This window comes from Prionailurus viverrinus, chromosome B3 (genome assembly GCF_022837055.1).
Source record: "Prionailurus viverrinus isolate Anna chromosome B3, UM_Priviv_1.0, whole genome shotgun sequence".
Lineage (NCBI taxonomy): Eukaryota > Metazoa > Chordata > Mammalia > Carnivora > Felidae > Prionailurus > Prionailurus viverrinus.
Genome location: NC_062566.1, coordinates 1,582,734 through 1,609,437, shown reverse-complemented (window position 1 = coordinate 1,609,437; position 26,704 = coordinate 1,582,734). Strand labels below are relative to the sequence as shown.

The 26,704-nt window shown below is 43.0% G+C and overlaps 1 protein-coding gene across 2 annotated transcripts in view; it reads left to right on the top strand.

Moving 5' to 3' along the window:
* Window positions 1–5,859: 5,859 nt before the first annotated feature.
* Window positions 5,860–26,704, top strand: part of TICRR (TOPBP1 interacting checkpoint and replication regulator) — a 47,449-nt gene continuing 26,604 nt past the window's right edge. For both annotated transcript variants that reach the window (XM_047862347.1, XM_047862346.1), the window contains exons 1-8: window positions 5,860–6,625; window positions 13,116–13,395; window positions 15,085–15,323; window positions 16,463–16,697; window positions 17,897–18,026; window positions 21,968–22,107; window positions 22,904–23,122; window positions 25,597–25,748. In XM_047862347.1, the coding sequence (XP_047718303.1) occupies window positions 5,963–6,625; window positions 13,116–13,395; window positions 15,085–15,323; window positions 16,463–16,697; window positions 17,897–18,026; window positions 21,968–22,107; window positions 22,904–23,122; window positions 25,597–25,748 (2,058 nt within the window). In that variant the 5' untranslated portion in view covers window positions 5,860–5,962. The remainder of the gene's footprint in view (window positions 6,626–13,115; window positions 13,396–15,084; window positions 15,324–16,462; window positions 16,698–17,896; window positions 18,027–21,967; window positions 22,108–22,903; window positions 23,123–25,596; window positions 25,749–26,704) is intronic.

Below are 26,704 nucleotides of genomic sequence, written 5' to 3'. Positions count from 1 at the left end.
CAACCCAACTCAATTAGACTCTTTGCCGGGTAGGGCCAGCTTTGGATAGTTTTTAAAAGTCCCCAGGTGCTTCTAATGTGTAACCAGGGTTGAGAACTGCTGGTTTAGTCCAACCTCCTCATTGCAGAGATAAAAGAACACACAGGGGGAGAAAACCCCAGAAAGGTTAACAGAAATAAAATATTTAAAGTGAAAGAGTATGGTTCAAATTAGTTGCCCTAAAGGGGGAAGTTGTTATGATTTCCCTATTTCTGTTATTGCTCTAGGCAGGCTAGCTCTGTGGACATGTGTCTTATAGGGTCACACCGGCCCCTCGTGCTTGGAAGGGCCCTGTGCTTGACTTACTGCTCTGCCGCTGCTGTTTTGAAATGTTTAATTTTTTTAATAAGGGGTCCCACATTTTCACTTTGTACTGGGCCCCGCTGGTCCTGGCCCTAGATCGCACAGCTCGCTGGTCCTGGCCCTAGATCGCACAGCTCTTAAAAGCAAACTGGATTATCACCCCTTTAAAGGAAGACGAAGAATGCAGGGCTCAGAGGCTTGCTGGACCTCCTGGGCTCCATTGCCCAAGGAGGTCCCTTCTGTCCACTCCATCAGGGGAGGAGGCTGTCCTGGGATCTCCTGCGGGAAGCAGTGAAAGAGTTCCAGTGCTCTCTCTTACAAGCTGTGAGAGCCCCTCTGAGCCTCAGTTTTCTCATCTGTAAAATAATGCCTGCCTCGCAGAATTACTGAGAGTGGCCAGAATTATGCCTGTCCCTCTAGATGCTGGAAATATGTGACTTCCCTTGCTTTATAGGAACACAGAACGCATCGTTCCCCAAAAGAATGGGACCCACGTGCTCCAGGTGCAGCCTTGTCAGCCACCCCAAGGTCCTTTTTTCTCCTTCAGAGGCCCAATTACAGTAAGTTCCCAGATTTTTGCTTTTCTCACCCAAATGAAGGACAAGCAGTTCTGGGGAAAGCTTTCATTCTGGAGTGGGCTTGTAGGCTTGAGAGTCCCTGGTGAAGGGTTGCTGCTGCTGCCCTCTGGTGGTAATGTGTGTATATGCACAAGTTCCTAACCTGGGAAACGCTTGGTAACATACTGCATTTCAATTATGATAATAATTTATTGCTACTCTGCTAGGCAAGAGGGATACAAAGACAAATAAAACATAGTTCTTGCCCTTTAAGAACTTTAAGAACTCACAGCTTAGAAAGTGAAAGGGAGATAGCTGGAATACAGTGTAACGTGAGAGGTTATAAAAACAACTCCCCGGGCACCTGGGTGGCTCAGTAGGTTAAACATCCGGCTTCAGCTCAGGTCAAGATGTCACGGTTCGTGAGTTCAAGACCGGCATTGGGCTCTGTGCTGACAGCTCGGAGCCGGGAGCCTGGAGCCTGCTTCAGATTCTGGGTCTCCCTCTCTCTCTGCCCCTCCCCTGCTCGTGCTCTAGCTCTCTCAAAAATAAACATTAAAAAAAAAAAAAAGAAACAAAAACAACAACACCTGACTTCTAGCTCCAGACAAAATAGGGTACACATATTCCTATTCTTCCCACTAAATAAAGCCGAAAACTTATGGACATTCTATATACACAGACATGAGAAGACCTCTTTGAGGTTGAGAGAAGAGGCAAACTTTGCTAGGGGCCTTGAGACCCAAAGAATGACATGGCAGTGAGTTCCCAGGGTTTTCTTTTGTCCTTTTATATCTGACTGGATACTTTGAGGCACCTGGGTGGCTCAGTCGGTTAAGCGTCCGACTTCAGCCAGGTCCCGATCTCCCGGTCCGTGAGTTCGAGCCCTGCGTCGGGCTCTGGGCTGATGGCTCGCAGCCTGGAGCCTTTTTCCGATTCTGTGTCTCCCTCTCTCTCTGCCCCTCCCCCGTTCATGCTCTGTCTCTCTCTGTCCCAAAAATAAATAAACGTTGAAAAAAAAAATTTTATATCTGACTGGATACTGGAGAAGCTGGCGACCTTATACATTCATGGATGCAGACTAAAAAAATCCCCGAGGAAAGTCTGCTCTCTCCAGTGAAAAGACCAGGAAAGGGGTAGACAAGCAAGACAGAAAACTTCTAGACAATAATCACTCCCATCAGGTAAAACTCCCAAAAAACACCAAGCTAAACCAATCAAACCAACAAACAAACAAGCAAACAGTGTCTCAGCCCCATCAGCAAAGGCTGAGTGGGATCCCACACTTGTGCCCACGCTGGGCATCACGAGGCAGCCCCTTCCCCTTCCAGGGTGGCATCAGAGGCCAAGTGGGGAGCTGGCACTTTTATCCCCACCCGATGGTAATGAGGACCAAAGTGGAGGTCCCTTAGGGAACCTGGACTCCCCCATCTATCTGCTGGGAACAAGATTCCCCTTCTGCCCCTGCTGGGGTGATGTCGGAGGAGGCACAGTGGAGAAACAGGACTGGCACAACCCCTGTGGTGACACAGTTCCCCCTCCTGCAGTGTCAGCAGAGGCCACAGAGGCCAGGGGGAAGGGGGCTACATTTTCTAAGTGATGGGGGTGGGAAAAAAAAAAGATCTGTCAACCCAGAATTCTATATCCAGTGAAAGTCCTTCAGAAATAAAAACATTCTCAGAAAATTAAGGAATTTTCTGCAAGCAGACTTACTCTAAAAGAACGGCTAGTGGAAGCTGTAAAACACAGGAAAAAAAATGATAAAAGAAGGAATCTTAGAACATCAGGAAAAAAGAAGTAACAATGGAAAGAGTAAAAAGTATGAGTAAAGACAATACAATTTCCTTCTCTTAAGTTTTAGAAGTTTGATGGTTAAGGCAAAAATTATAACCAATGTAGGTATTAATATTTATTTATTTAAAAAAATTTTTTTTCAACGTTTTTTATTTATTTTTGGGACAAAGAGAGACAGAGCATGAACGGGGGAGGGGCAGAGAGAGAGGGAGACACAGAATCGGAAACAGGCTCCAGGCTCCGAGCCATCAGCCCAGAGCGTGACGCGGGGCTCGAACTCACGGACCGCGAGATCGTGACCTGGCTGATGTCAGACGCTTAACCGACTGCGCCACCCAGGCGCCCCTATAGGTATTAATATTTATAAAGGAAATAGACAATTTTATTTTATTTATTTTTTTTTTTTTTTAAATTTTTTTTTCAACGTTTATTTATTTTTGGAACAGAGAGAGACAGAGCATGAACAGGGGAGGGGCAGAGAGAGAGGGAGACACAGAATCGGAAACAGGCTCCAGGCTCTGAGCCATCAGCCCAGAGCCTGACGCGGGGCTCGAACTCACGGGCCGCAAGATCGTGACCTGGCTGAAGTCGGACGCTTAACCGACTGCGCCACCCAGGCGCCCCGGAAATAGACAATTTTAAGTGAGGAAGGGTAAGGGGACTTAAAAGGAGGTAATATTTCTATACTACATTATACTTCATCAGACTGTGGTTAAGTTATACATACATATTGTAATACTCAGACAAAACCCTAAAAAAAATCTATACTGGGGCAACTGGGTGGCTCAGTTGGTGGAACATCTTACTCTTGATTTCGGCTCAGGTCATGATCCCAGGGTCATAGGATCGTGGCCGCGTTGGGCCCTGTGGTGAGTGGGGAGCCTGCTTAAGATTCTCTATTTCCCTCTGCCCCTCTTCCCCCACCCATGCACTCTCAAATAATAATAATAAAAATCTATATAAAGAAATACACTAACAAACAAAATTAATAAATAAAAATTGAATTTAAAAAAAAAAAGGTTCGGCGTGCCTGGGTGACTCAGTCAGTTAAGCGACCAACTTCAGCTCAGGTCATGGTCTTGTGGTTTGCGAGTTCGAGTCCCGCGTGGGGCTCTGCGCTGACAGTGCAGAGCCTGGAGCCCCTTTCGGATTCTGTGTCTCCCTCTCTCTCTGCCCCTCCCCTGCTCACGCTCTGTCTCTCTTTACTTCAAAAATAAATAAACATTAAAATTTTTTAAACAAAGTTTCAATTAGCACTGAGGGAAGGAGGAGGAAAAAACAAAAACCAAAAAATGAAATGGCAGACTTAAGCCCTAATAATCAATAATACATTACACATAGATAGTCTAAATACATCAATTAAAAGATAGAGATTGGCAGAACAGATTTTTTTTTAATGTTTATTTATTTTTGAGACAAAGAGAGACAGAGTGTGAGTGGGGGAGGGGCAGAGAGAGAGGGGGAGACATAGAATCTGACGCCGGCTCCAGGCTTCGAGCTGTCAGCACAGAACCCCACATGGGGCTTGAACCCATGAACTGTGAGATCATGACCTGAAGGGAAGTCAGACACCCTACCGACTGAGCCACCCAGGCGCCACTGGCAGAACAGATTTTTAAAACTGACTCAATTATACGTTATGTAAAGAAACTCACTTCAAACATAATGATATAGATAACAGAAAAAGATCCGAGCCAGATATACTATGCAAACACTAATCAAAGAAAGCAAGACAGGCTATATTAATAGCAGATAAATTTATTTCAGAGCAAAGAAAAGCACCAGTTACAAGAAAGGACTATTACATAGTGATAGAAGGGCCAGTACACTAAGAAGACACAGCAATTCTTAGGGTGTACGCATCAAACAACAGAGATGCAAAACATATGATGCAGTATAATGATAGAACTGAAAGAAATAAGACACATCCACAATTATAGCTGAAGACTTCAACATCTTCCTCTCAACAACTGAGAGAAGTTAGAAAACCAGCACAGATATAGAAGCACTCAAAAAACACACTAACCAATGGGATCTAATTGGTATTTACAGAACACTCCACTCAAAAATGGCAGAACATGTCCCTTAAACTGGTCCCATCTCCCACTCTTCCTTGACCTCCCTGCAGCATACCGTAAACATACTCCCCCTTTGTCCTCAGCCTCTACCTTGAATAGTCCCTTTACCTTGTTGCCTGATTAGAAACCTGGCTTCTTCTATTTGCAACAGGAAATGCTTTTTAGTCACTAAGTATATTTCTTACTGACTATAACAGTAACAAGGGGATACAGAATAGAAAATTCAGAAAAGTGTGAAATAGGTATATATGTTTAAAATCACCAGAATGTCTTCATCACCCAAGGACAACTTTCGGTACAGTTTTATCATAACAGTTTAAAAATATACGCATAGAAAATTGGGGGTTCTCACTGCATGTGCTGTTTCAGTCCTTTTTTAAAAAATCTAATGTTACATATAAAAATATTTTTGAAAGCTACCTGATGTTCCTTCCCTTTAGGCCGTACCGTACTTTAGTCATGCCCATTTGAGCTGTTTTCCAATCTTTCTCAAATTAAGTAAGTAACTCCATGATGTACCTAAGTCTTTTATTTGGATCTAATTACCTTCTTCAGAGAAACTCCTTGAAATTATTGAGGCAAAGTGAACTTTTGATTGTTAATAAATTTTTCTTAAATTACAGAAAACGAAAATTTCATCATCGGATTCTACTCCATAGAAAGTCTAGGGCGGCTTCCTCCCAGTTTGAATCGGACCGTCTCAAATTCCCCTCCAGTCCTAAATTTTCAGTCTCGGTAAACATCTCCCAGCAGCCCGCACCCACGCCTGCGCACCATCGTCCAAACGCAGGCCTCCTGACCGAAGGGGAAACTTAAGGACACGCCCCCGAAGCGCAACCTCTTTAAATTTTAAAATGAAGGCCCGAGCCAATGAATGTTAAGTTTCTCCCGGAACTGGGTGCCCCGCTCACAGCCACGCCCTCCACCAATCAGGCAGAGAGCTTCTCCGTCGTCCTTCCAATCAGCGCCAAGGCTGGGAGTTACTCACGTAAGTTACGTAAGGCGAGCGACCAATAGGAGCTGAGTCTGGGGGCTGACTCCGCCAATGGCAGCAGCGCTTGGAGAGCGCGGGAGCTTTTCCACCGGGACTCCTGAGGGAAAGTGGTGAATGGCGCTGGTTCCCTGAGGCGAGGGCCGAGAGGACTGCGGCGCGGGTCCCGGCCGGAGCCCGGGGGCGGCGGCGCGGCCGGCATGGCCTGCTGTCACAACGTTATGTTGCTGCTGGACACCGCGGGCGGTGCCGCCGGCCGGAGCCCGGCCCGGCGGGCCGCCCTGCGCCTCCTCACTTACCTGAGCTGCCGATTCGGCCTGGCCAGGGTCCGCTGGGCCTTCAAGTTCTTTGACTCCCAGGGGGCGCGGAGCCGGCCGTCCCGCGTGTCTGACTTCCGCGAGCTGGGGGCCCGCTCCTGGGAGGACTTCGAGGAGGAGCTGGACGCCGTGCTCGGGGACGGCGCCCACGGCGCCCACCTGCCGGGCCCGGCGCCCAGGGCCAGCCACACGCACGGCGCCCTGATGGAGACGCTGCTAGACTACCAGTGGGACCGGCCCGAGATCACGTCGCCCACCAAGCCGATCCTGCGCAGCAGCGGGAGGAGACTGCTGGACGTGGAGAGCGAGGCCAAGGAGGCCGAGACTGCGCTCGGGGGCTTCGTGAACGCGGTCTTCCTGCTGGCCCCCTGCCCGCATTCGCAGAGGGAGCTGCTGCAGTTCGTGTCCGGGTGCGAGGCGCAGGCCCAGTGCCTGCCGCCAGCCCCTAAGCAGGTGATGGAGAAGTTGCTGCCCAAGCGAGTGCAGGAGGTCATGATCGCCCGAAAAATCACCTTGTACTGGGTGGATACCACCGAGTGGCCCAAGGTGAGTTAATGGTAAGGTCCGACTTGGTGCACGGTGCCCTGCGGGATCAGCCGGAACCTGGCGGCGTCCGCAGGGCCGCCAGTAGACCCAGAGTGCGACCAGCCTGACCCGCGTGGGTCCGTTCGGGAGGAAAGTCCTCTGGTCACAAAGTGGGACAGTCTTCACGACAAAACAGGTAGGTCCTCGGGCCCTGCTGAGGTCAGCGTTTAAAGCCCTTCACAATTTGGGCCCTGTCCGCCTTCCCAGGGAATACTCCAGCATGTGAAGCATGGTCTCTTGGGTCAACAAATCTTGAGTGCTTGTTCTGTCTTATCAGCCACCCGGAAGCCTTTGCGAGTCTAAGCCTCTCTTCCAACGTCTAGCCCAGTGGCAACACCTCGGTCTCTCTCTTGAATTTCCACCCACTTTTGTGGCACTTACCCTTTCCCAGTGATCAGTTCCGCTCGTGGAAGTCTCTCCCTTTCATCTGGTCTGAAAACCTCTCGGGGCGCCTGGGTGGCGCAGTCGGTTAAGCATCCGACTTCAGCCAGGTCACGATCTCGCGGTCCGTGGGTTCGAGCCCCGCGTCAGGCTCTGGGCTGATGGCTCAGAGCCTGGAGCCTGTTTCCGATTCTGTGTCTCCCTCTCTCTCTGCTCCTCCCCCGTTCATGCTCTGTCTCTCTCTGTCCCAAAAATAAATAAACGTTGGGAAAAAAAATTAAAAAACAAAAGAAAACAAAAAAAACGTCTCAAAGGCAGGTCCGCACACCCCTTTGTGTCCCCTGCAGATGCACCTTGAACGTTGTGCGAGCTCAGTTAAGTATCTGTTGACTAAAGGAGTCCATTTAGGTACTTCCGGCTCTAAGTGGCTCATTTGGGGCCCCAGCTTCAGTTAAGCACCCCTTATGATAAGTATATATTTTTACCTTCATTTTTCTGCTGTCTGCTTGTTGTAATAGTCAAGCCATTGCACTGAGCGCCTACTGCACGTTGTAGCTGCTGGGGGTGCGGTGGCCAGCTGAAGTGGTTTACCTTCTGGTGAGGAAGATTCATGAAACAGATAAGATTAACAGATCAAACAGGTGAGCAGGAGGAGGTAAAAGGGTGGGGGGATTGTTGTATATAGGGTGATGGTCAGGGGAGGCCTTTATAAGCAGAGAAGGGGAAGGAGGAGGAATGTGAAGGCTGGGAAAGAACATTCCAGGCAAAGAGGTATAAAGGTTTGAACTAGAAACGAGCTTAGTTTGTTTCAGCAAGTGCCCATCCATGGGGCCTAAGCAGTAAAAGTACCAATTTTCTTCTAATTGATGGGAAGTGGGTTAACCAGGTGAAAGACGTGATTCCGCTTATTGAAAACTCCTGCCACTGAACGCGGGGTGGGTTAAATTGCAAGATTACAAATGGAAAATGAGCAGATGCTTAAATAATGGTATGTAATGTTAAAATTTCCAACGTGCTTTCGCATACAAAGCCCAAAAAAGGCGTGGGAAATGCAAAATAAGGCAGCAGTGGCTTGTCAAAAGGAAGGGACAGAGTGTTTAAGGGGATTGTAAACATTTCATGGAGAAAAAGGAATCCTAGAACTTAAAATTTCTGAAGGCAGCAAATGAAGTGTTGGACCCATACACAACACATAAGTGTTTGATTTGGGATGATTGACACCAGATCACAACAAAGACTTGGTTCTGAAATTATATCAAATACTGGCTAGAAATCTTAACAGATGGGGCTTGGAGATCCTTCTCTCCTTTTTCTCTTTTTGGAATAGCTTTGCAACAAGGAGATTGATGGTACCTTTTTGGAGACCCATTCCAGTTCTGACACTCTATCTTCTGAGGGGATGGGTCTTCTCTGAGGCTTCCCTTCTCACATTAGCTGTGTGTTTCCACTAAGAAAATGTCCCATCACACAGGCTTTTCTGGAATTTTTTTTTCTGGTGAAGATCGATCCTTTACTATTCAAAAAGCCTCTGCCCGGCCACACCTTGGAGACAAAAGGGAGCTTTGGGTCCTGTCCTTGGAGAGCTCTGGCTACAAGGGCAGAGAAAAGGGAAGGAGAGAAAATCCAGGCCCTGTCTGGTGGAGCTCCCCATCTGGGAAATGGAACGGGAGAAACAGAACCTGGATTCATAGACTGGGGGAGGAGGGATCCAAGCACAGAACTCTGGCAGAATGAAGGGAACATAGGAGACTCCTGGAACACTTTCGGCTTTCTCTCTGATTTATTCAGCACCTACTTATTACATGTCTGCTAGGTGTGCTGAGTGTACCATTAAGTGAACCAGACAGATGCTTTCCTGGAGTTTATAGTCTTGTGGACATTTATAAATCTCCAGATTCGAAACTGTCACTAAGGCTTGTCTGTCAGTTATTCTGTAATATGCATAAAAATGAAAAATATAGGGGCGCCTGGGTGGCTCAGTCGGTTAAGCGTCCGACTTCGGCTCAGGTCATGATCTCGCAGTCCGTGAGTTCGAGCCCTGCGTGGGGCTCTGCTGACAGCTCAGAGCCTGGAGCCTGTTTCAGATTCTGTGTCTCCCTTTCTCTCTGACCCTCTCCCGTTCATGCTCTGTCTCTCCCTGTCTCAAAAATAAATAAACATTAAAAAAAATTAAAAAAAAATGAAAAATATAACCATACTCTTTATATTGATTGTGTTTTTTATTTTGAAATAACTTCAAAAAAAATTTTATTTACATCCAAGTTAGCTCACATAAAGTGTAATAATGGTTTCAGGAGTAGAATTTAATGACTCATCACTTCCATATAACAGCCAGTGCTCATCCCAACAAGTTCCCTCCTTAATGCCCATCACTCATTTAGCCCATCCCCCCACCCAGCACCCCTCCAACAACCCTCAATTTGTTCCCTGTATTTAAGCATCTCTTATGGTTTGTCTCCCTCCCTGTTCTTGTATTATGTTTTCTTCCCGTATGTTCATCTGTTTTGTATCTTAAAGTCCTCATATGAGTGAAGTCATATATTTGTCTTTCTCTAATTTTGCTTAGCATAATACCCTCTAGTTCCATCCACGTTGTTGCAAATGGCAAGATTTCATTCTTTTTCATCACCGAGTAATATTCCGTTGTGTATATATACCACATCTTTATCCATTCATCCATCGTTGGACATCTGGGCTCTTTCCATACTTTGTCTCTTGTTGATAGTGGTGCTGTAAACATTGGGGTGCATGTGCCCCTTCGAATCAGCGTTTTGTATCCTTTGGGTAAATACCTAGTAGTGCAACTGCTGGGTCCTAGGGTAGCCCTATTTTAAATTTTTTGAGGAAACTCCACACTGTTTTACAGAGTGGCTGCACCAGTTTGCATTCCTCATGGTGGTTTTTTCAAATCATGTGCATATATTACTTCTCATCAAAAGTTGATTTTTTTTCAATTCTTATTAAAGCTTTACTTTTCAATTGATTAGCAGATTTTTTTTTTTCCTGGCTATCCTCTAACAATTTCAGCAAATTTTTTGTTTCCCTTTGGTGGAAAACCCCAATCAGGATCTGTGGTGTATGAACTAGCTTACCATTCTCCCCTATAGCAGTGAACACAGGCATGGACACATGGGTGGTAACGGCAGATATTGATTAATTTCCAAACTGGCGTGCATAACTGAAAAGTCTTACAATATATTGTTTATCTTCGTTACATGTGATATTTTCTGTTCTCTGACATTTCCTATCCTGTATTTTTTTTTTTTTTAAACGCTGATCATAAGCCAGGAAATTGATCCATCAAAGGATCCATCCGAGTCCATCAAAGGGTCATAACCCTCATATTAAAAGCACTATCCAAGATAGTTCTGGGTTCTTGGACTAGTCTATCCTTCCCTTGCTGTGACCTTGGGCACTCTTAAGCCCCTCTTTGAACTTGAATATATGGAAAGTTTGGAGATGTCCTGGAAGACCTCACATTTCCATAGCAATTTATTGTCTACAGTTATTAACTGTCCTGTGGAGTAGGCAAACCAGCACAATAATCATATTTTGGGGTAGGCACTCTTCTGTTCCCATACTATTTGAATATTCTCATGTTATATTGTGATGCTGCATTAAATATTTCATTTTATTACTGTTTTATTCCACCCCCAACTTTAAAATTCTAGAAGACAGGCACTGTGTCTCACTAATCTATGGCGTATAAAGTTTGCTCAATGAAAGTTTGAAATCCATGCTTGGGTGTTGAGACTCAGAGGGGGTCACCTCAATGCACCCTGATAGAATTCCCACTGATTAAGTAGGTCAGTTCAGGATGTTTGCTCAAATGGGTATTGGAGTTCGACCAAATTGTTGTAATAAAACAAGATTTTAATGCCTTAAAAAAAAGTTTGTTGGGGCGCCTGGATGGTGCAGTTGGTTAAACGTCCGACTTCAACCAGGTCACGATCTTGCAGTCCGTGAGTTCGAGCCCCACGTCGGGCTCTGGGCTGATGGCTCAGAGCCTGGAGCCTGTTTCCGATTCTGTGTCTCCCTCTCTCTCTGCCCCTCCCCCGTTCATGCTCTGTCTCTCTCTGTCCCAAAAATAAATAAATGTTGAAAAAAAAAATTAAAAAAAAAAGTTTGTTAAAAGAAGGTTGAATGGAGCGTTGGCTGTGTGTGAGGAAACGAAGAGCGGCTTTTACAGAGAAAGCAGTATTTGAGCTAGATTACCAAACTTAGTGAAGAGGGAAGGGGAAGACACAGGAAACAATGAACAAAAGCATGGATGATAAAACGGGGCATGTTCAGGAAACATTAGTGGTTCAGTGTGTCTGGAAAGCAGCGATGGGTGAGGGAAAGATAATGTGTTTGGAAAGTTTGTTTAGGGCTGGGCTATCCAAGAGTTACGTTATCGTGGAGGCAGTGGGAAGCCCTTGAAAGTTTTTTAGAGAAATAGCATGATGTGATATAGGATTTGGAAGAATACTTCTTAGAGAAACATGGAGGACAGATTCGAGGCGGGACACAGACTTTAGAGGCTGTACAATAAGAGTTCAGGCAAGAGATGATGAGGACTTTGGTGAGAGCAGTGAGGACAGAACTGAGACCTGCTTGGTCCCCACACAGTCATGTGGAGTGGGTGAGTCAGCAGTGATCCCCCTCTAGGAGAGGGGCTCCTGCCTAGCTCCCTTGGTACCTAGCCATTGTTGTGTTCTGTTGTGTAGGACAGAATTATTTTTATTAATGTACTGTATGTTTCTTTTGACTCTTGACGTTTCATGATTCCTCTCCAGTGATTTTTATCACTTCTGTTCCTTGCCAGAAAATAGAACTCAAGTGTTGTTTTCACTACATGGGCACTTTCTAGAAGGCATAGTATGTAGTAGTTATATTCTTAGGCTGTACAGTAACAGGATACTGGCCATTATTTGTGTTTGGCTTAATAAATACAATGATTGTGGAATTTGATCCTTTAATGTAGATGCCAGCTTGACTTTCTCTTGATCTCCCTAAGCTTGCTTTCTTTTTTTTAATATGAAATTTATTGTCAAATTGGTTTCCACCCAAATTGAAACACCCAGTGCTCATCCCAACAGGTGCCCTCCTCAGTGCCCATCACCCACTTTCCCCTCCCCCCTCCCCCCCATCAACCCTCAGTTTATTCTAGTATTTAAGAGTCTCTTATGGCTTGCCTCCTTCCCTCTCTGTAACTTTTTTCCACCCCCCTTCTCCTCCCCACTGATCTTCTGTTGAGTTTCTAAGGATCCACATATGAGTGAAAACATAAGGTATCTGTCTTTCTCTGCCTGACTCATTTCACTTAACCCTCTCCAGTTCCATCCACGTTGCTACAAATGGTCAGATTTCATTCTTTCGCGTTGCCAAGTAGTATTCAATTGTATATATAAACCACATCTTCTTTATCCATTCGTTGGATAATAAATAAATAAGGTTGATGGACATTTAGGCTCTTTCCATAATTTGGCTATTGTTGAAAGTGCTGCTATAAACATTGGGGTACAAGTGTCCCTATGCATCAATACTCCTGTATCCCTTGGGTAAATTCCTAGCAGTGCTATTGCTGGGTCATAGGGTAGATCTATTTTTAATTTTTTGAGGAACCTCCACACTGTTTTCCAGAGTGGCTGCACCAGTTTGCATTCCCACCAACAGTGCAAGAGGGTTCCCGTTTCTCCACATCCCCTCCAGCATCTATAGTCTCCTGATTTGTTCATTTTGGCCACTCTGACCTCACTCTGTGAGGTGGTATCTCAGTGTAGTTTTGATTTGTGTTTGCCTGATGAGGAGTGACGTTGAGCGTCTTTTCATGTGCCTGTTGGGCATCTGGATGTCTTCTTTAGAAAAGTGTCCATTGATGTCTTCTGCCCATTTCTTCACTGGATTATTTGTGTTTTGGGTGTGGAGTTTGGTGAGTTCTTTATAGATGTTGGATAGTAGCCCTTTATCCGATATGTCATTTGCAAATATCTTTTCCCCTTCTGTCGGTTGCCTTTTAGTCCCCTAAATTTTCTTTATGGGTGCCTCATTTATAACTACCTGAGGTTCTTTATAATTTTTATTTCAGTTGTGGGAGTCCCCAGATCACCTTGGGTACTGGACAGTGTGTCAACTGCTCCACCTTGTAGGAGGCACTATCTTACCATCCGAAACTTTCCGCCAGGATTGTACTAAAGCTGGGAAAATACTACTTGGTAGTGAAAAAAAGCTGCCAAGTGAATCTCCCCTCACTCCATGGATTTCGACTCTGCCATCTGATGCCACTTTAAACTGTTTGCTCTATAATTCTCCTGCGTATGAAGCCTCATTTCCACGGATGGAAGGAATGTTATTTCTCCCTGTTGAAGGTAAGCAAATACTATTTTGGGGGCTTTTATGGTCTCAGGTACATTCTTTTCCTCAAGGCAGATCCATGCTTTTCACTTGTTTAGAGTTTCCAGCAGGCTAGGCGCTCAATGCTTGTAATTAAAAGATACCCATGTAAAGGGGCACCTGGGTGGCTGGCTCAGTGGGTTAAGCATCTGACTCTTGGTTTTGGCTCAGGTCATGATCTCACAGTTCATGGGTTCGAGCCCCACATCGGCCTCTGTGCTGGCAGTGCTGAGCTTGCTTGGGATTCTTTCTCCTTCTCTCCCCTTTCTTTCAAGATAAATAAACTAAAAAAACAACAACAAAAAAGATACCTATGTAGAATCAGAGGTACCACAGGAAAGGGTTGGACGTGGGCACAGTATAACTGCCAGCCCACCTTTGAAAAGAACTAGTGAGTGATTGTTTAAAGAGTTTCCCAGCTGGGGTGCCTGGGTGTCTCAGTTAAGCATCCGACTTCCGCTCAGGTGTTGATCTTGCAGTTTGTGAGTTCAAATCCCTCATCTGTCAGCACAGAGCCCGGAGCCTGCTTTAGATTCTTTGTCTCTCTCTCTCTGTCTCTGTCTCTGTCTCTCTGTCTCTGTCTCTCTGTCTCTGTCTCTCTCTCTGTCTCTCTGTCTCTCTCTCTCTCTCTCTGTCTCTCTCTCTCTCTCTGTCTCTCTCTCTTTGTCTCTCTCTTTCCCTCTCTCTCTGTCTCTGTCTCTCTCTGTCTCTCTCTCTCTGTCTCTCTCTGTCTCTGTCTCTCTCTGTCTCTGTCTCTCTCTCTCTGTCTCTCTCTCTCTGTCTCTCTCTCTGTCTCTCTCTCTCTCTGTCTCTCTCTGTCTCTCTCTTTCTGTCTCTCTCTCTGCCTCTCTCTCTCTGCCCTTTCCCTGCTCATGCTCCAGCGCTCACTCTCTCTTTCCCTCTCTCTCCCCCCTCCCTCTCAAAAATAAACATTAAAAAAATTAAAAAAAAAAGTTTCCCAGCTGTTGTAAAGGAGGATAATATTGTTCAGGTGCCCAAGCAGAGGGGGTGGTAAGATTTCCCACCTCATAGAAGAGATTGAACAATTGAAGACCATAGAGAAGTGATGACTGATTAAGAGAAGAAATAAATTAGTTAAGAGGCGCTGAGAATGGTGCTTGTTACCAGGAAGAACCAGCATGGTGAACTCTTCGTAGATTGGCTTTGCCGTGTGGTCTGTCGTATGGTGAATCTCCTTTGTGAATCCTGTCTCCACACAGGAGTAATCCTACCTAGAGATGTAAACCTAAAACTATGTGATGCATCATGTGCAGTTTAAGGAAACTTCAAGAGTAGTTCTGTTTAACCAGTTCTGTCATACCTAGTTTTTAGACTTTAACATTTTAATAAGATCTGATACCCTGGACTTTAAGAGGCAGTGTTGTCTTTTTTGTAAGTAATGAGTATTACTTGAATACTTACGTCGAAGGCGTAATTATTGAGAAGTTCTGACATTTAGTTGCACCCGTGTCATTCTTTTCATCTATCGCTCTTCCCAGAGAGCGAAATGAACTTGCTCTGATAGCCTGTTGGCAGTGGAATGACGGTTGAAGTGTGAAGTGACAGTTACTAGCACCTCGACTGACAATCTGATTTTTTTCTTCTTACTATTCTATTTTTAGTACCTCTCACATTAGAATTTTAATATTCCTTATTTCTAATAGACAAAGAGATTCAAGAAACATGGACAGTCTCCCTAGAGCCCTTGGCCATGCATCAGAGACACTTTCAGAAGCCAGTCAGAATTTTCCTAAAAGGCACAGCAGCCCGGTGGTCTCTCCCAGCGAGTAGCATTTTGGGCACCGATAGCTGGTTGCTACAAAGTCCAGAGGAGAGCAAATCAACTCAAAGGCTGTTATTTCAGCAGCTGGTAAGCAGGCTGACTGCTGAAGACTTACACCTGGTAGGTACCGTGTACACGCTGAGTTATTCCGGTCTGATAACGCACTTGTACGGTTCAATAAGGGGTCTGTGAGGAGCCAAGGCTGGATCCACATAACACACTTTCAGTGACACAGGTGATGTTTTTGTGAATCATACTATTTCACGGTAGCATCATGACGGTGCTTGTTGGTGAAGAAACAGTTTATAAAATTGCATGTACCTTGATTCCCATTAAGTTAAATTATATTCACATGGGAAGAAAAGGCAGCAGGTCAAATGGAAGTATTAGGGTGGTGAAATAATGTGTGGTTTCTTGCTGTTTTTTTGAGTGTTCTAATATATATTTCTAAACTTATGTATTTTTATACACTAAATGTCATTGCTATGAAGCCCTTCACTGTAAAATTGGATGTAATAGTGTTTAATAGTTCCACAAACTTAGAAATGTCTTTTGAAAAACACATAGGTACCCCGATTTGATTGAAAGGTGATGATTGTTTTCAACTACTGGCAAATTTTTTACCTTACTTTATCTTTTGCCTCTGTAACCTCAGAAGGCTTCTGTCGTCTGGATCCTTTGTGAAACCTAGAAAAACTGTAGTCTCTGGACCGATGTTGTTCTTTCTAAGAGTTACGTGTGTTCTGAATGAAAGAGCTCGGCTCAGGGAGTCAGCTGGGCCTCTGCTCTGTTCTGCGATTATGTATCTAAATCCCTTAAGTGGTAGTATTGCCTCATGGTTAAGAGCACGGGTTTCGAATTCATACACATCCAGGCTTGGCTTCTGCCTCTTACCAACTCGGTAACCTTAAACAGGTTACTTCTTCCTCAGCCTTAATCCCTCCTCTGTAAAATGGGGGTAATAATCATTTTTTTACCTCAGAGCGGCTGTGAGGAATCGGTGAGTTATAATCGCATAATAAGTGCTTCCTAAATATTCCCGGTAACCTTAGGTTTTTCTTGTTTATAGATGGAGAGATTAGGATCATGTGGTCACTAAATTCAATTCCAGCACTAATACCCATCCAGCCCGTGTGTTCCACAGTTTTGTCTTTTGTAATAATCATTGGGAGAAACTATCATTCTGTCTTTTACTAAGCTACATTCTCCTTTAGCTGTACGTCAGCAGTCTTCTCAATTAATTAGACCTTCTGATGTAGGTTGCCAGCGTGGACCCTGGTGAAGGCTGGCCCCCCGTCACGGCAGTTATTTCCCCCCTCTCTACCAATGCTACAATTCTCACTGTGTTCCGCACCGAGGAGGCTGAATTTCAGAGACATTTTCGCCAAACAGTTGTGGCAGAGAGCCCCCAGGATACAGCGTCCCTTTTTTCTGATGTTATGGATATTGTACTGAGTCAGATTCACAGTTCACTTGAGGATCCTGCCACCTGTGGTAAGCTTCTGCACCGATAACTAACATACTCTAGGGCAGTGGTTTATAGTTTCTTCTACCATCAGAATTCTTTTCACTATGCTCTTCGTAGAACCCCAGTATCTATTATAAAACAGATAAAAGCAAGCTATAATACTTTAGGCGGTTTAAATCATCATTATTTGTAGAAATCCCGAAGCACCTCTGAGGAGGCCAAAGGCTCTATGAAACTGGTGTGAAATCAGAGGTATGAGATGAAACCTGTATTTTAATATACTTATTGAAAGTGAAAGTATTGTGTTCCTGTCCACCTCCAATCTGGTGCATTGTTACTAATAACAGTACAAACCTGGGGCGCCTGGGTGGCTCAGTCGGTTAAGCGGCCGACTTCGGCTCAGGTCATGATCTCACAGTCTGTGAGTTCGAGCCCCGCGTCGGGCTCTGTGCTGACAGCTCAGAGCCTGGATCCTGTTTCGGATTCTGTGTCTCCCTCTCTCTCTGCCCCTCCCCTGTTCATACTCTGTCTCTCTCTGTCTCAAAAATAAATAAACGTTAAAAAAAAATTAAAAAAAAATAACAGTACAAACCCTATTTATGCCAGGTAGATATAAATATAATCAATTTGATATTTATCCCATTCATTCAACAGATTTATTGAGTGCCTGCTATGGCAGGCACTGTTCTAAGTAACGGGAATATATCAGAGAACAAACTAGACAAAAGTCTGTGTTCTTACAGAGTGTACCATCTAGTCTGGGGAGACGAGACCGTGAATAAGGAAATTGCATAGTATATTTAGAAGAGAGAAGTGCCATAGTCATAAAGCAGGAAAAAGGGAATGGGGAGAGTTAAGGGGTGGGGGGTTGAAATTTTAAACAGGCTTTGTTGAAACAGTAATATTTGAGCAAAGGCTTGAAGGAAGTGATACAAAGAGGTAACAGCAAACGCCAAGACTCTGAGAAAGGTGTGTGTCTGTTACATTTGAGGGACCGCGAGCAAGCCTGCGTTTTGTACACTGTCGGGAGTGGCATTTTTCATTGACAGCATAGACCCGTTGGGGTTGGTGGTGTGGATGGAGGAGTGTTGTTAGTGATGCGGCTGTGCATCCTTTGTAAGAACGCGGCCAGTCCAAGGGAGGAGCAGGTGTTTGGATTCTCTGCTTCGGTCCTAATGCGTCTTTTTCTCTCCTTCCTCTCCCATCTCTGCTCCTGTCCCTGTAGCTCCTCCTGTTCCAGAGTGGGCCCAGCAGGAGCTTGGCCGCACCGGTCCTTGGAGCGCGGCCGTCATGGAGAAGTGGTTCCCCTGCTCTAACCTGACTGGCGCTAGTTCAAGTCTGATGGAGTCATTTTGGTAAAACTTTATTTGTCTGGATATTGATTGATGAAATCGGCCCTCACTTATCTGCTTATGGGTTTGTTTGGTTTTTTAGCATACTGCATTTTCTTAGTGTAGTCCAGTAATACTAAAAACTACACATGGAGAGCATTGTTTAATGGGGATAGAGTTCAGTCTTATAAGATGAGAAGAGCTCAGGAGATGGATGGAGGTGATGGTTGCACAACATTATGAATCTACTTAATACTACTGAACAGTGTACTTAGTATATTTTACCACAATTAAAAAACTTGGGAAAAATTAATTACAAAAACAAAATGTTCTCATTATGGAAGAAAATATTTAGTATTAAATCTCAGTAAAAATGAAAAATAACAAATTTGTATAATGCAGCTAAGTGTATGCATACAGGAAGATTTAAGAGCTTAAACTGTCTTTCAAATAAGAAAAGTTAGGGGCACCTGGGTGGCTCAGTTAAGGGTCTGACTTGGTTTTGGCTCAGGTCATGATCTCCTGGTTCGTGAGAACGAGCCCCACATTGGGCTCTGCGCACACCTAAGAGCCTGCTTGAGATTCTTTCTCTCCGTCTCTCTCTGCCCCTCCCCTGCTCACGCACGCTCTCTCAAAATAAATAAACATTTAAAAATAAGGGGAGTGTAGGTGGCTCAGTCAGTTAAGCGGCCAACTCTTGGTTTCAGCTCAGCTCAATTCGTGATTTCAGTCAAGCCCCACATCAGGCTTCCCATTGATGGTGCAGAGCCTGCTTGAGATTCTTTCTCTCTGCCCCAGAATGGATGAATGAATAAACTTAAATTTGTTTTAATAAAACAAAAAATAAAAAAATAAAAATAAACGTTAAAAGCCAATTAGCTAAGGGTCCAATACAGTAAATAACACAACAGAGTAAATCCCCAAAATAAAGAAGGTAGTAATAAAGATAAGAACAATAATCACAGACAATAGAAATCAACAAACATAAAGTGATTTTTTGAGAAGTCAAATAAAATGGAATTATCTATTGTAAAATTGAGTAATTTTTTTTAAAAAAGAAGACATAAACCATATTAGAAATGTAAAAGATGAAGCAGAAATTCAAAGTAGTATTAAGAGGTAAAGTCAAGGTTTATTTTTGCCATATAGATAACCAGTTGTTCCAACCCTGTTTATTAAAAGTCTTTTTCTCATTAAATTACTGTAGCACTTTGTCCAAATCAGTTCACCACCATTGTGCAGGTTTATTTCTGCAAAGAATCTAGTCCAGAAGTTGTTAATATCACATTGTCTTGAGTACTGAAGTCAAGTAGTTTTAGTCCTCTCAACTCTGTTTTGTTTGGTTTTGTTTTCAGAATTGCTTTGACTATTTGAGAAATTTTGCATTTCCCTGTAAATTTTAGAATTATTCTGTTAATTTCCACCAGGAAACCCTGCTAGGATTTTAGCTAAGAGTACATTGAGTCTGTAGATCAATTTGGGAAGAATTGACTTAATAATGAGTCTTCTGATTCCTGGATGTGGTATAGCTTGCCAGGGCTAAGACAGGACAGGTGCACTTTTCCCTATAAGATAGCAGTGTTTACCATAAAGCACTAATAAATAAGGTGGTGTGGTATTGGTGCAAGGATCAACAGAGAGACCCATACAGCAGTAGAGCCCAAAGAGTGACCCACACATGTATGGGAGCTCAGCATACACCAAAGGCAGAATTATAAGTAGACTGTTGGGGAAAGAATAGACTGTTCTATTAATGGTGATGTGACAATTGGCTCTCCAGAAGAAAAGCAATAAAAATTAGATTTCTACCTCACAGCATACACAGTGATAAGTTCCTGATAAATTTTAAACAAATGTGAAAAGTAAAACTTTAAAATCTTAAGGGAAAACACAGGAGGAGTTCAGGCTTGGAATGGTTTTCTTACATAAAACATCAAGCACTGAAACCATGAAGGAAAATATATGACTATAATTTAAAATTTCCTATATGATGAAAAGGCCTAGTCATAGGCCTAGGTAGCTGTAATCCATATAACCAGCAGAGGATTTGTATCTAAATTAGTACAGAGCTCCTAAAAATCAATAAGAAGAAAAGCAATTGGGCACAGAATGCAAACAAGCAATTCATACAATGAAATCCAATAGAGCAGTAATTTGAAAAGATAAGATACTCCGTTTCAGGGTGCCTGGCTGGCTCAGCCAGTACAGCGTGTGACTCTTGATCTCGGGGTTCTGAGTTTGAGCTCTACATTGGGCCTAGTAGAGCTTAAAAAAAAAAAAATGCTCAGCTTAAGCAAATGGAAATGAAAACGACTGTAAGAAACCCCCCACAAGATTCTGTTTTATACCCATTAGATTGTCGAAGGTCAGTAAGTCGGATATAGCACATAAAGAAATGAGAACACTTTCGATGATAGAATTGTAAATAGTTACAACCATTTTAGAGAACAGTTTGTATTCCTCGTAAAGGCGAAACTTTACATGCTGGCACCCAGCAATTCCACTTTTACATGTCTACATTAAAGTATTTGCACAAATACAAGGAGAGCTACACTCGATTGTTCATTGCCAGTCGTTACAAGTGAAAAAGTGGAAAGAACCGGCTGTCTCTCAGCGGGGAAACGGATAAACAGACTATGGTATAGTTACACAATAGAACATTATAGATAGATTAGTAAAACGGAATAAACGAGCTATTTATATACTCATGAAAAATGTTGAGTACAGACAGAAAATTGCAAAAGGATGATGTATGGTATTTTTTAGAACTTCCAGTGTATACAATAGCAATTTATGTTGGTTTTGATACGTACGTATGTCTCTATAAATCAGATACAAGTCTAGGAATACTTCTGGAAGGAAAGGATGGGAAAAGATTGGGGCTTTTCTGTGTCTATAATGCTTAATTTCATTAAAAGAATCTGAAGTCGATAAGGTCAAACTTTAGCAAATATTTAATCTTTGTGGGAAGAACATATCTAATAATGCTTTCACTACTTTTCTGTGTAATTGAAAGGCTCATAAGTTCTAAAAAAAATTAACAGAATGAAAAACAAACCATCCCCACAGTTAAAGGAAATCCTAGCACACTTAGGGAGAATTAGTCTGCTTCAGAACTGCACGTGTGAAGCCGAGAAGCCCAGCCCATTCAACCAATGTCACCATAACTTCCTCTCACTTTTAGATCAGATAATGGAAGATAGTGAAATATAACTAATAAGTTTTTGTTTTGTTTTTGAATGTTTACTTATTTTTGAGAGAGTGCGAGCTGGGGAGGGACAGAGAGAGGGAGACAGAGGATCAGAAGCAGGCTGCTCATGCACTATGGGTGCACCGTCAGTGCAGAGCCAGACGCGGGGCTCAAACTCACAAACTGTGAGATCATGACCTGAGCCGAAGTCAAACACTCAACCGGCTGAGCCAACCATGTGCCCCTACAAGGAAATCGTTTTCAAAGTTTTGCTCTTTTCATGGTTTCCCTTAGTGATGTTTAGCCCCAGGCAGAGAAGCATTTAATATCTAATCCCCTCTGCCACACTTCCTCCCCTTCTCATCAATTCCAGATTAGTTTACTATGATGTAATGGTGATGTGAAAGAATTATTCAGAAGGCACTGTGACACTCACTATACTGTATTGCATCGTCTTCTACTTTAATGTGTGGGCAGTGAGTAGAAAACAACTATGGAATAGTTGCCTAAATTAGACATGTACTGTAGGACCTTAAGGATCTCATCAATATAGAAGTCACTACCATATGTAATGATTAATGGTTTTGTTAACAGGTGGCTTCTGTCCCTGAGTCTGTTTAAATCATAAGTGAGAAGAGAGAGAAAATACATTTTTTGAAGGCTGCTTGTGGAGATATCTTTTGATTAGCTTTTAAAGGCTAATGAATTTTGTTTTTAAAGCATTTTGAAAAATCAGAATTTTAGCTTTGTACTAGACATCTTGACTTGTTCGCAGGTTACTACAGGCTGCCTCATCTAATAAGGAAGAGTCTTCCAAAACTGAAAGTGAATTAACGTGTTGCCTCTCTGACCTCTACCAGAGAAAGTCTCGGGAAGAATCCACTGTGTCTATTCAGGAAGACAGCAAAAAGAAACGTATGCACATAGACTTTCTTGGTGCAGTCTTTCTTGGGAGTGTGTGTTTTAAAAGACTGGAATTCCCTAAAATGGGGTTGAAACGGTAACTGAATAAGAGGACAAGTTCTTGCACTTCAAACTTGAAAATGATTACATTAGTACAAAAGTGATGTTAAAAAATCGCCTACAATCTTACCTTCTTAATAAACCATTTCCATTTTTAGTTATGCAAATACAACTTTGTATGCTACTCATCAATATTTATTTCCCTGTGCCGCCTTGCCTTTTCAGTTACTGTTCCACCTCATTGCCTCGCAAGATTGATGAAATTTTTCTGTTGTTGAACAGTTTTCAATTTTTATCATTATAAGTAATACCGTAGTATATGGGGTGCATAGGATTTATTCTTTGAGTGACTTCCTTAGTGTAAATTGTCTGGAACAAGTTACTGTATCAAAAAGTGAGGGAAAAGTAGCTTGCAATGCATACTGCTCAATTGCCTTCCAGAACTTTTGTCACAACTCTGTGACCACTGGGTGATGATACCTTGGGTCTGTTTGGTCTCTGCCTTCCTAAAAATCATCCGATCTTGTTGCCATAATTAGTTCCTAAACTTCTGTTAAAAGAAGAGCTCTCTTTCTCTTCTGTGTTGTAGGTACAGACCGATGGGAGAACCACCTCATTCACATCCTCCTGAAGGGATGTACTTTATTGCAGTATCCCTTCACAGAATACTGAGTCTGAATTAAAGCATTACTAATTCTGCAGAAGTAAAAGCTATTTTACTTGTCTTCCCACGATGCTGTTTTGGTAGGAGGGGTCCCTCGCACCCCAGTGAGGCAGAAGATGAACACCATGTGCCGTTCCTTAAAGATGTTGAACGTCGCGAGGCTGAACGTGAAGGCCCAGAAGTCGTGTCCAGATGGCAGTCCAGATGCCACCGGGGAGAAGGGGATCCCAAGGGCAGCCGTTGGAAGAACGGCAGATAAAGTGGAAAACCGAGGGAGAACACTCCGAAGCTCTAAACCTAAAGGTATTTATTCCTCGATGCCATCGCGTTTTGGGGTCTAAGGCCACGCTTATTCTTTCATACCCTCGTATTTTTATAAATTTTAATCCTGTCCTTTCAGTTAATGAACATTTATTGAATATCTGCTGAATTCCTCAAGGTGTGTTATGGGGAATACAATAAAAATAAGATCATGTCCTATTCTCAGATTTATGATCCAATCACAAAGATGACAATAGTGAATTCATATATGCATGTGTACATGTGAGCGTACACACACACACACACACACACACACACACACACGAAGTACATAATGGACTAATACAACGTAAGACATAAGAGAGCCAAGAAGCTACAACAGCAAAGACATACTAGACGTCGAGAACGAGAAGGTCGGCCTTGGGCCAGAAGAGGCTAAGAAGGCTTCTAAGGAGGCAGTGGAGCTCAGGCTGGAGTTTAAGGAACAAGCAGAATTCAGATGGCAGGAGGGTAAAAGAAGAGTGTACTAGATGGGAGATTAGCCTCAGTAAAGTCACAAGAAGGGCCATGGCATGGCCCTAGGACAGGTAGTTAAAGAAGCTTTAGCCATTGAGGAAGAGAGGGAGATGGGGAAGCTTTGTGACTCATCTAGTGTATTGAGGTCTTTCAGAGTTGGGCAGAAGAATTTCATCCAGTAGTGTTAATTTTCCTATTTGTTTCTTTCTTTGCTAAAAAATGGATTGCACTGCAGTGTGTTTCTCATCCTCAGGGCAGATTCTTAGCTCACGCTACCAGAGCCGGTCCTGTGGGAGGTGAACTTTGGACAATAACTGCATGATGTTACCTTTGATTTCTTTTGAGAATTCTGGAGTAAAAGTTTTCTGCTCCTTGAAGGGTTTTTTTTCCCCCACCTTTGGAATGCTAGATTCACAGATGATAATCAGTTTGAATGGGACAGAACATCTTTAATGAGCTAGTAAAGAAGTATTCACGAATGTGGATGGTTCATTCAAGGGAGAGCAAAATTAACAGTACTCAAGTGCCATTAATATTAACACAGTTTCTGGATTAGATTCTGAGCAGAAATAGACCCGCCCAACAGTGGTACATGCTTTTGGACAAAGGTGCCCCAATAATTCAGTGGGAAAACGATAATCTTTTCAACAAATGGTGCTGGAACAGATGGGTGTCTTGATGGAAAAAAATGAACTTTGACCTCACCTCTTAGTATTTCAAATCTCTACTCTATTTTTCTATTCTAATACTGCTTATTTATCCTTTCTCTATATAATATTACTCAGTCTTACTATAGATTTCTGTATCTGGTTTTGCAGAGAATTATTTTTTTGTTTCTGCTGATCTCTCTTGCTTTTTTTTCCCTATTTAATTCATTTCTGTTCCTGTCTTTAGTATTGCCTTTGTTTTTTGGATTTATTCTCTCATGCTGTTTCTTCTGTTGTACCCTTAGCTAATTGGTTTTTATTTTTCTTCTTTAAAAGATAATTTAAGTCTATGAACTTTCCTTTAAGTTTTAATTTAAGTGCATTATACAAGTTTGCTATGTTCTGTTTTCATCGATACTTCTAAATATTTGGTGACATCCACAATATAAGGGAATTTTTTAACCCAATCTGATAGTTTCTCTTAACCAGCATGTGCATTTGTGAAATAGATGTTTATAATTATTGATAAGCTTGGATGTTTTTTAGAGTCTTATTTTGTGCTTCCTAGGTTTTTTGTTTGTTTGTTTTTTCCTTTCTAGCAGACTGGGATTAATCAAGTTTTGTTTGTTCCTCTTCCTTTCTGCTGGGTTTGGAGGTTATATAGGTGTTTTTTTTGTTGTTTTAGAGAGAGAGAGAGTGCGCGCACGTGAGAGTGCAAGCAGGGGAGAGGGGCAGAGGGAGAGAGAATGAATCTCAAGCAGGCACCCCGCTCTGTGTGAAGCCTGACGCGAGGCTCGATGCCACAACCCCTGGGATCATGACCTGAGCCAAAATCACTAGTCAGACGTTCAACCTACTGAGCAACCCAGGCATCCCTTTTCTTTTCTTTTTTTAAGATTTTATTTTTAAGTAATCTGTTCACCCAACATGGGGCTCGAACTCACAGCCCTGACATCAAGAGTCGCATGCTCCACTGACTGAGCCAGCCAGGCACCCCTATAGTTTCTTATCCATTAATAGTTATCATTAAATTTATAATGTGTACATTTGATTTGCAGAGCCTTAATTAAATTAATCAGGATCTCTGCATTTCTCAGCCTCCCCACCACTGACATTTTGGATGTCTGTTAGGGGCTGTTAGGGGCTGTCCCTTGAACCACAGGATGTTAAGCAGCATCCCTGGCCTTTGGTCACTAGATGCCAGGAGCACCCTCCTCCTCCCCACCAGTCTGGCAACCCGGAGGTAGCCACACGTGCCCTGGGAGGCAAGATACCTAGTTGACAACCACTGGCTTAAGCCGTACAGTGACTTCAGCTGGATGTGATGATCAACTTAATTTTTTTTTTTCACAGACTTTAAAACTGAAGAGGAGCTCCTGTCTTACATACATGAAAATTACCAAAAGACCGTGGCCACAGGAGAAATCATGTTGCATTCATGTGCCCGGAATATGATCTCAACCATTAAAGCATTCCTAAAGTCAAAAGGCACCAAGGAGTTGGAAGTAAGAGAGTATGGATGTTGCTGTTTATTATAGTTGGAGTGGTTGGTTGCTCGTTGGTGGGTTTGGTTCATATGTCTTGGGAAATGATTGCTATGCAGTGTGTGATTCAAAAATAAGAGAAGGGGTGAACTTAATTCCAGATCTTGGGAGGTAGACACAATGAACTGGTAAAGCAGAAATCCGGGAAATAGGCTGGGTGAGGGTAGTGGTAATTACATGTACTTCTTTTTAATTTTTTTTATAGAGCAGAGGAGAGGGGGAAAGGGACACATCGAGAGAATCCTAAGCAAAGCTTCATGCTCGGTGTGGAGGCCGACGTGGGGGGCTCGATCTTACAACTGCGAGATTATTACCTGAGCCAAAATCAAGAGTTGGATGTTTAACTAACTGACCCACCCAGGCGCCCCTTCGTGTACTTCTTTTCTAACAAAATCTCTGTTCTCAACTACATGTTAGCTGCATGAATTAAACCAGCGGTTTTTACCTTAGGTGACTTTACAGTCACCTTTACAGTCACCTAGAACATTTTTGAAAAATGCTAATGCCTGGTTTCCTCAAGACCAACAGAAACACATCTCTTGGGCTTGGTTCCTGGGTATATGTACTTGTAAAAAGCTTCGTAGATGATTCTATGCAGAGGGAGTATTGTAAACCACTGGTTTAGACCATGCTGTCATTGTCTTTATTCACCGTTAGTGCTGAAAGCCAGTCTCCTTCTCAAAAATAGATAGGAGTTATTTATAGTCTTTAAGGTTTTTTTTTTTTAAGGTCAGACATGCAAGCTTGTTGTAGCCACACCTCCTTGCTCTTAAATAACTTTTTTACCCTGTTTTTTTTTTTTTTTTTGAAGATATGAAATAAGAACATTCATTTCACTATTTTTCGTTCAATAAGAGGGAAATACCTAAGGTGATGTACTTCCCTTCTTAGGGCATTAGTCAGCTGTGAAATAAATT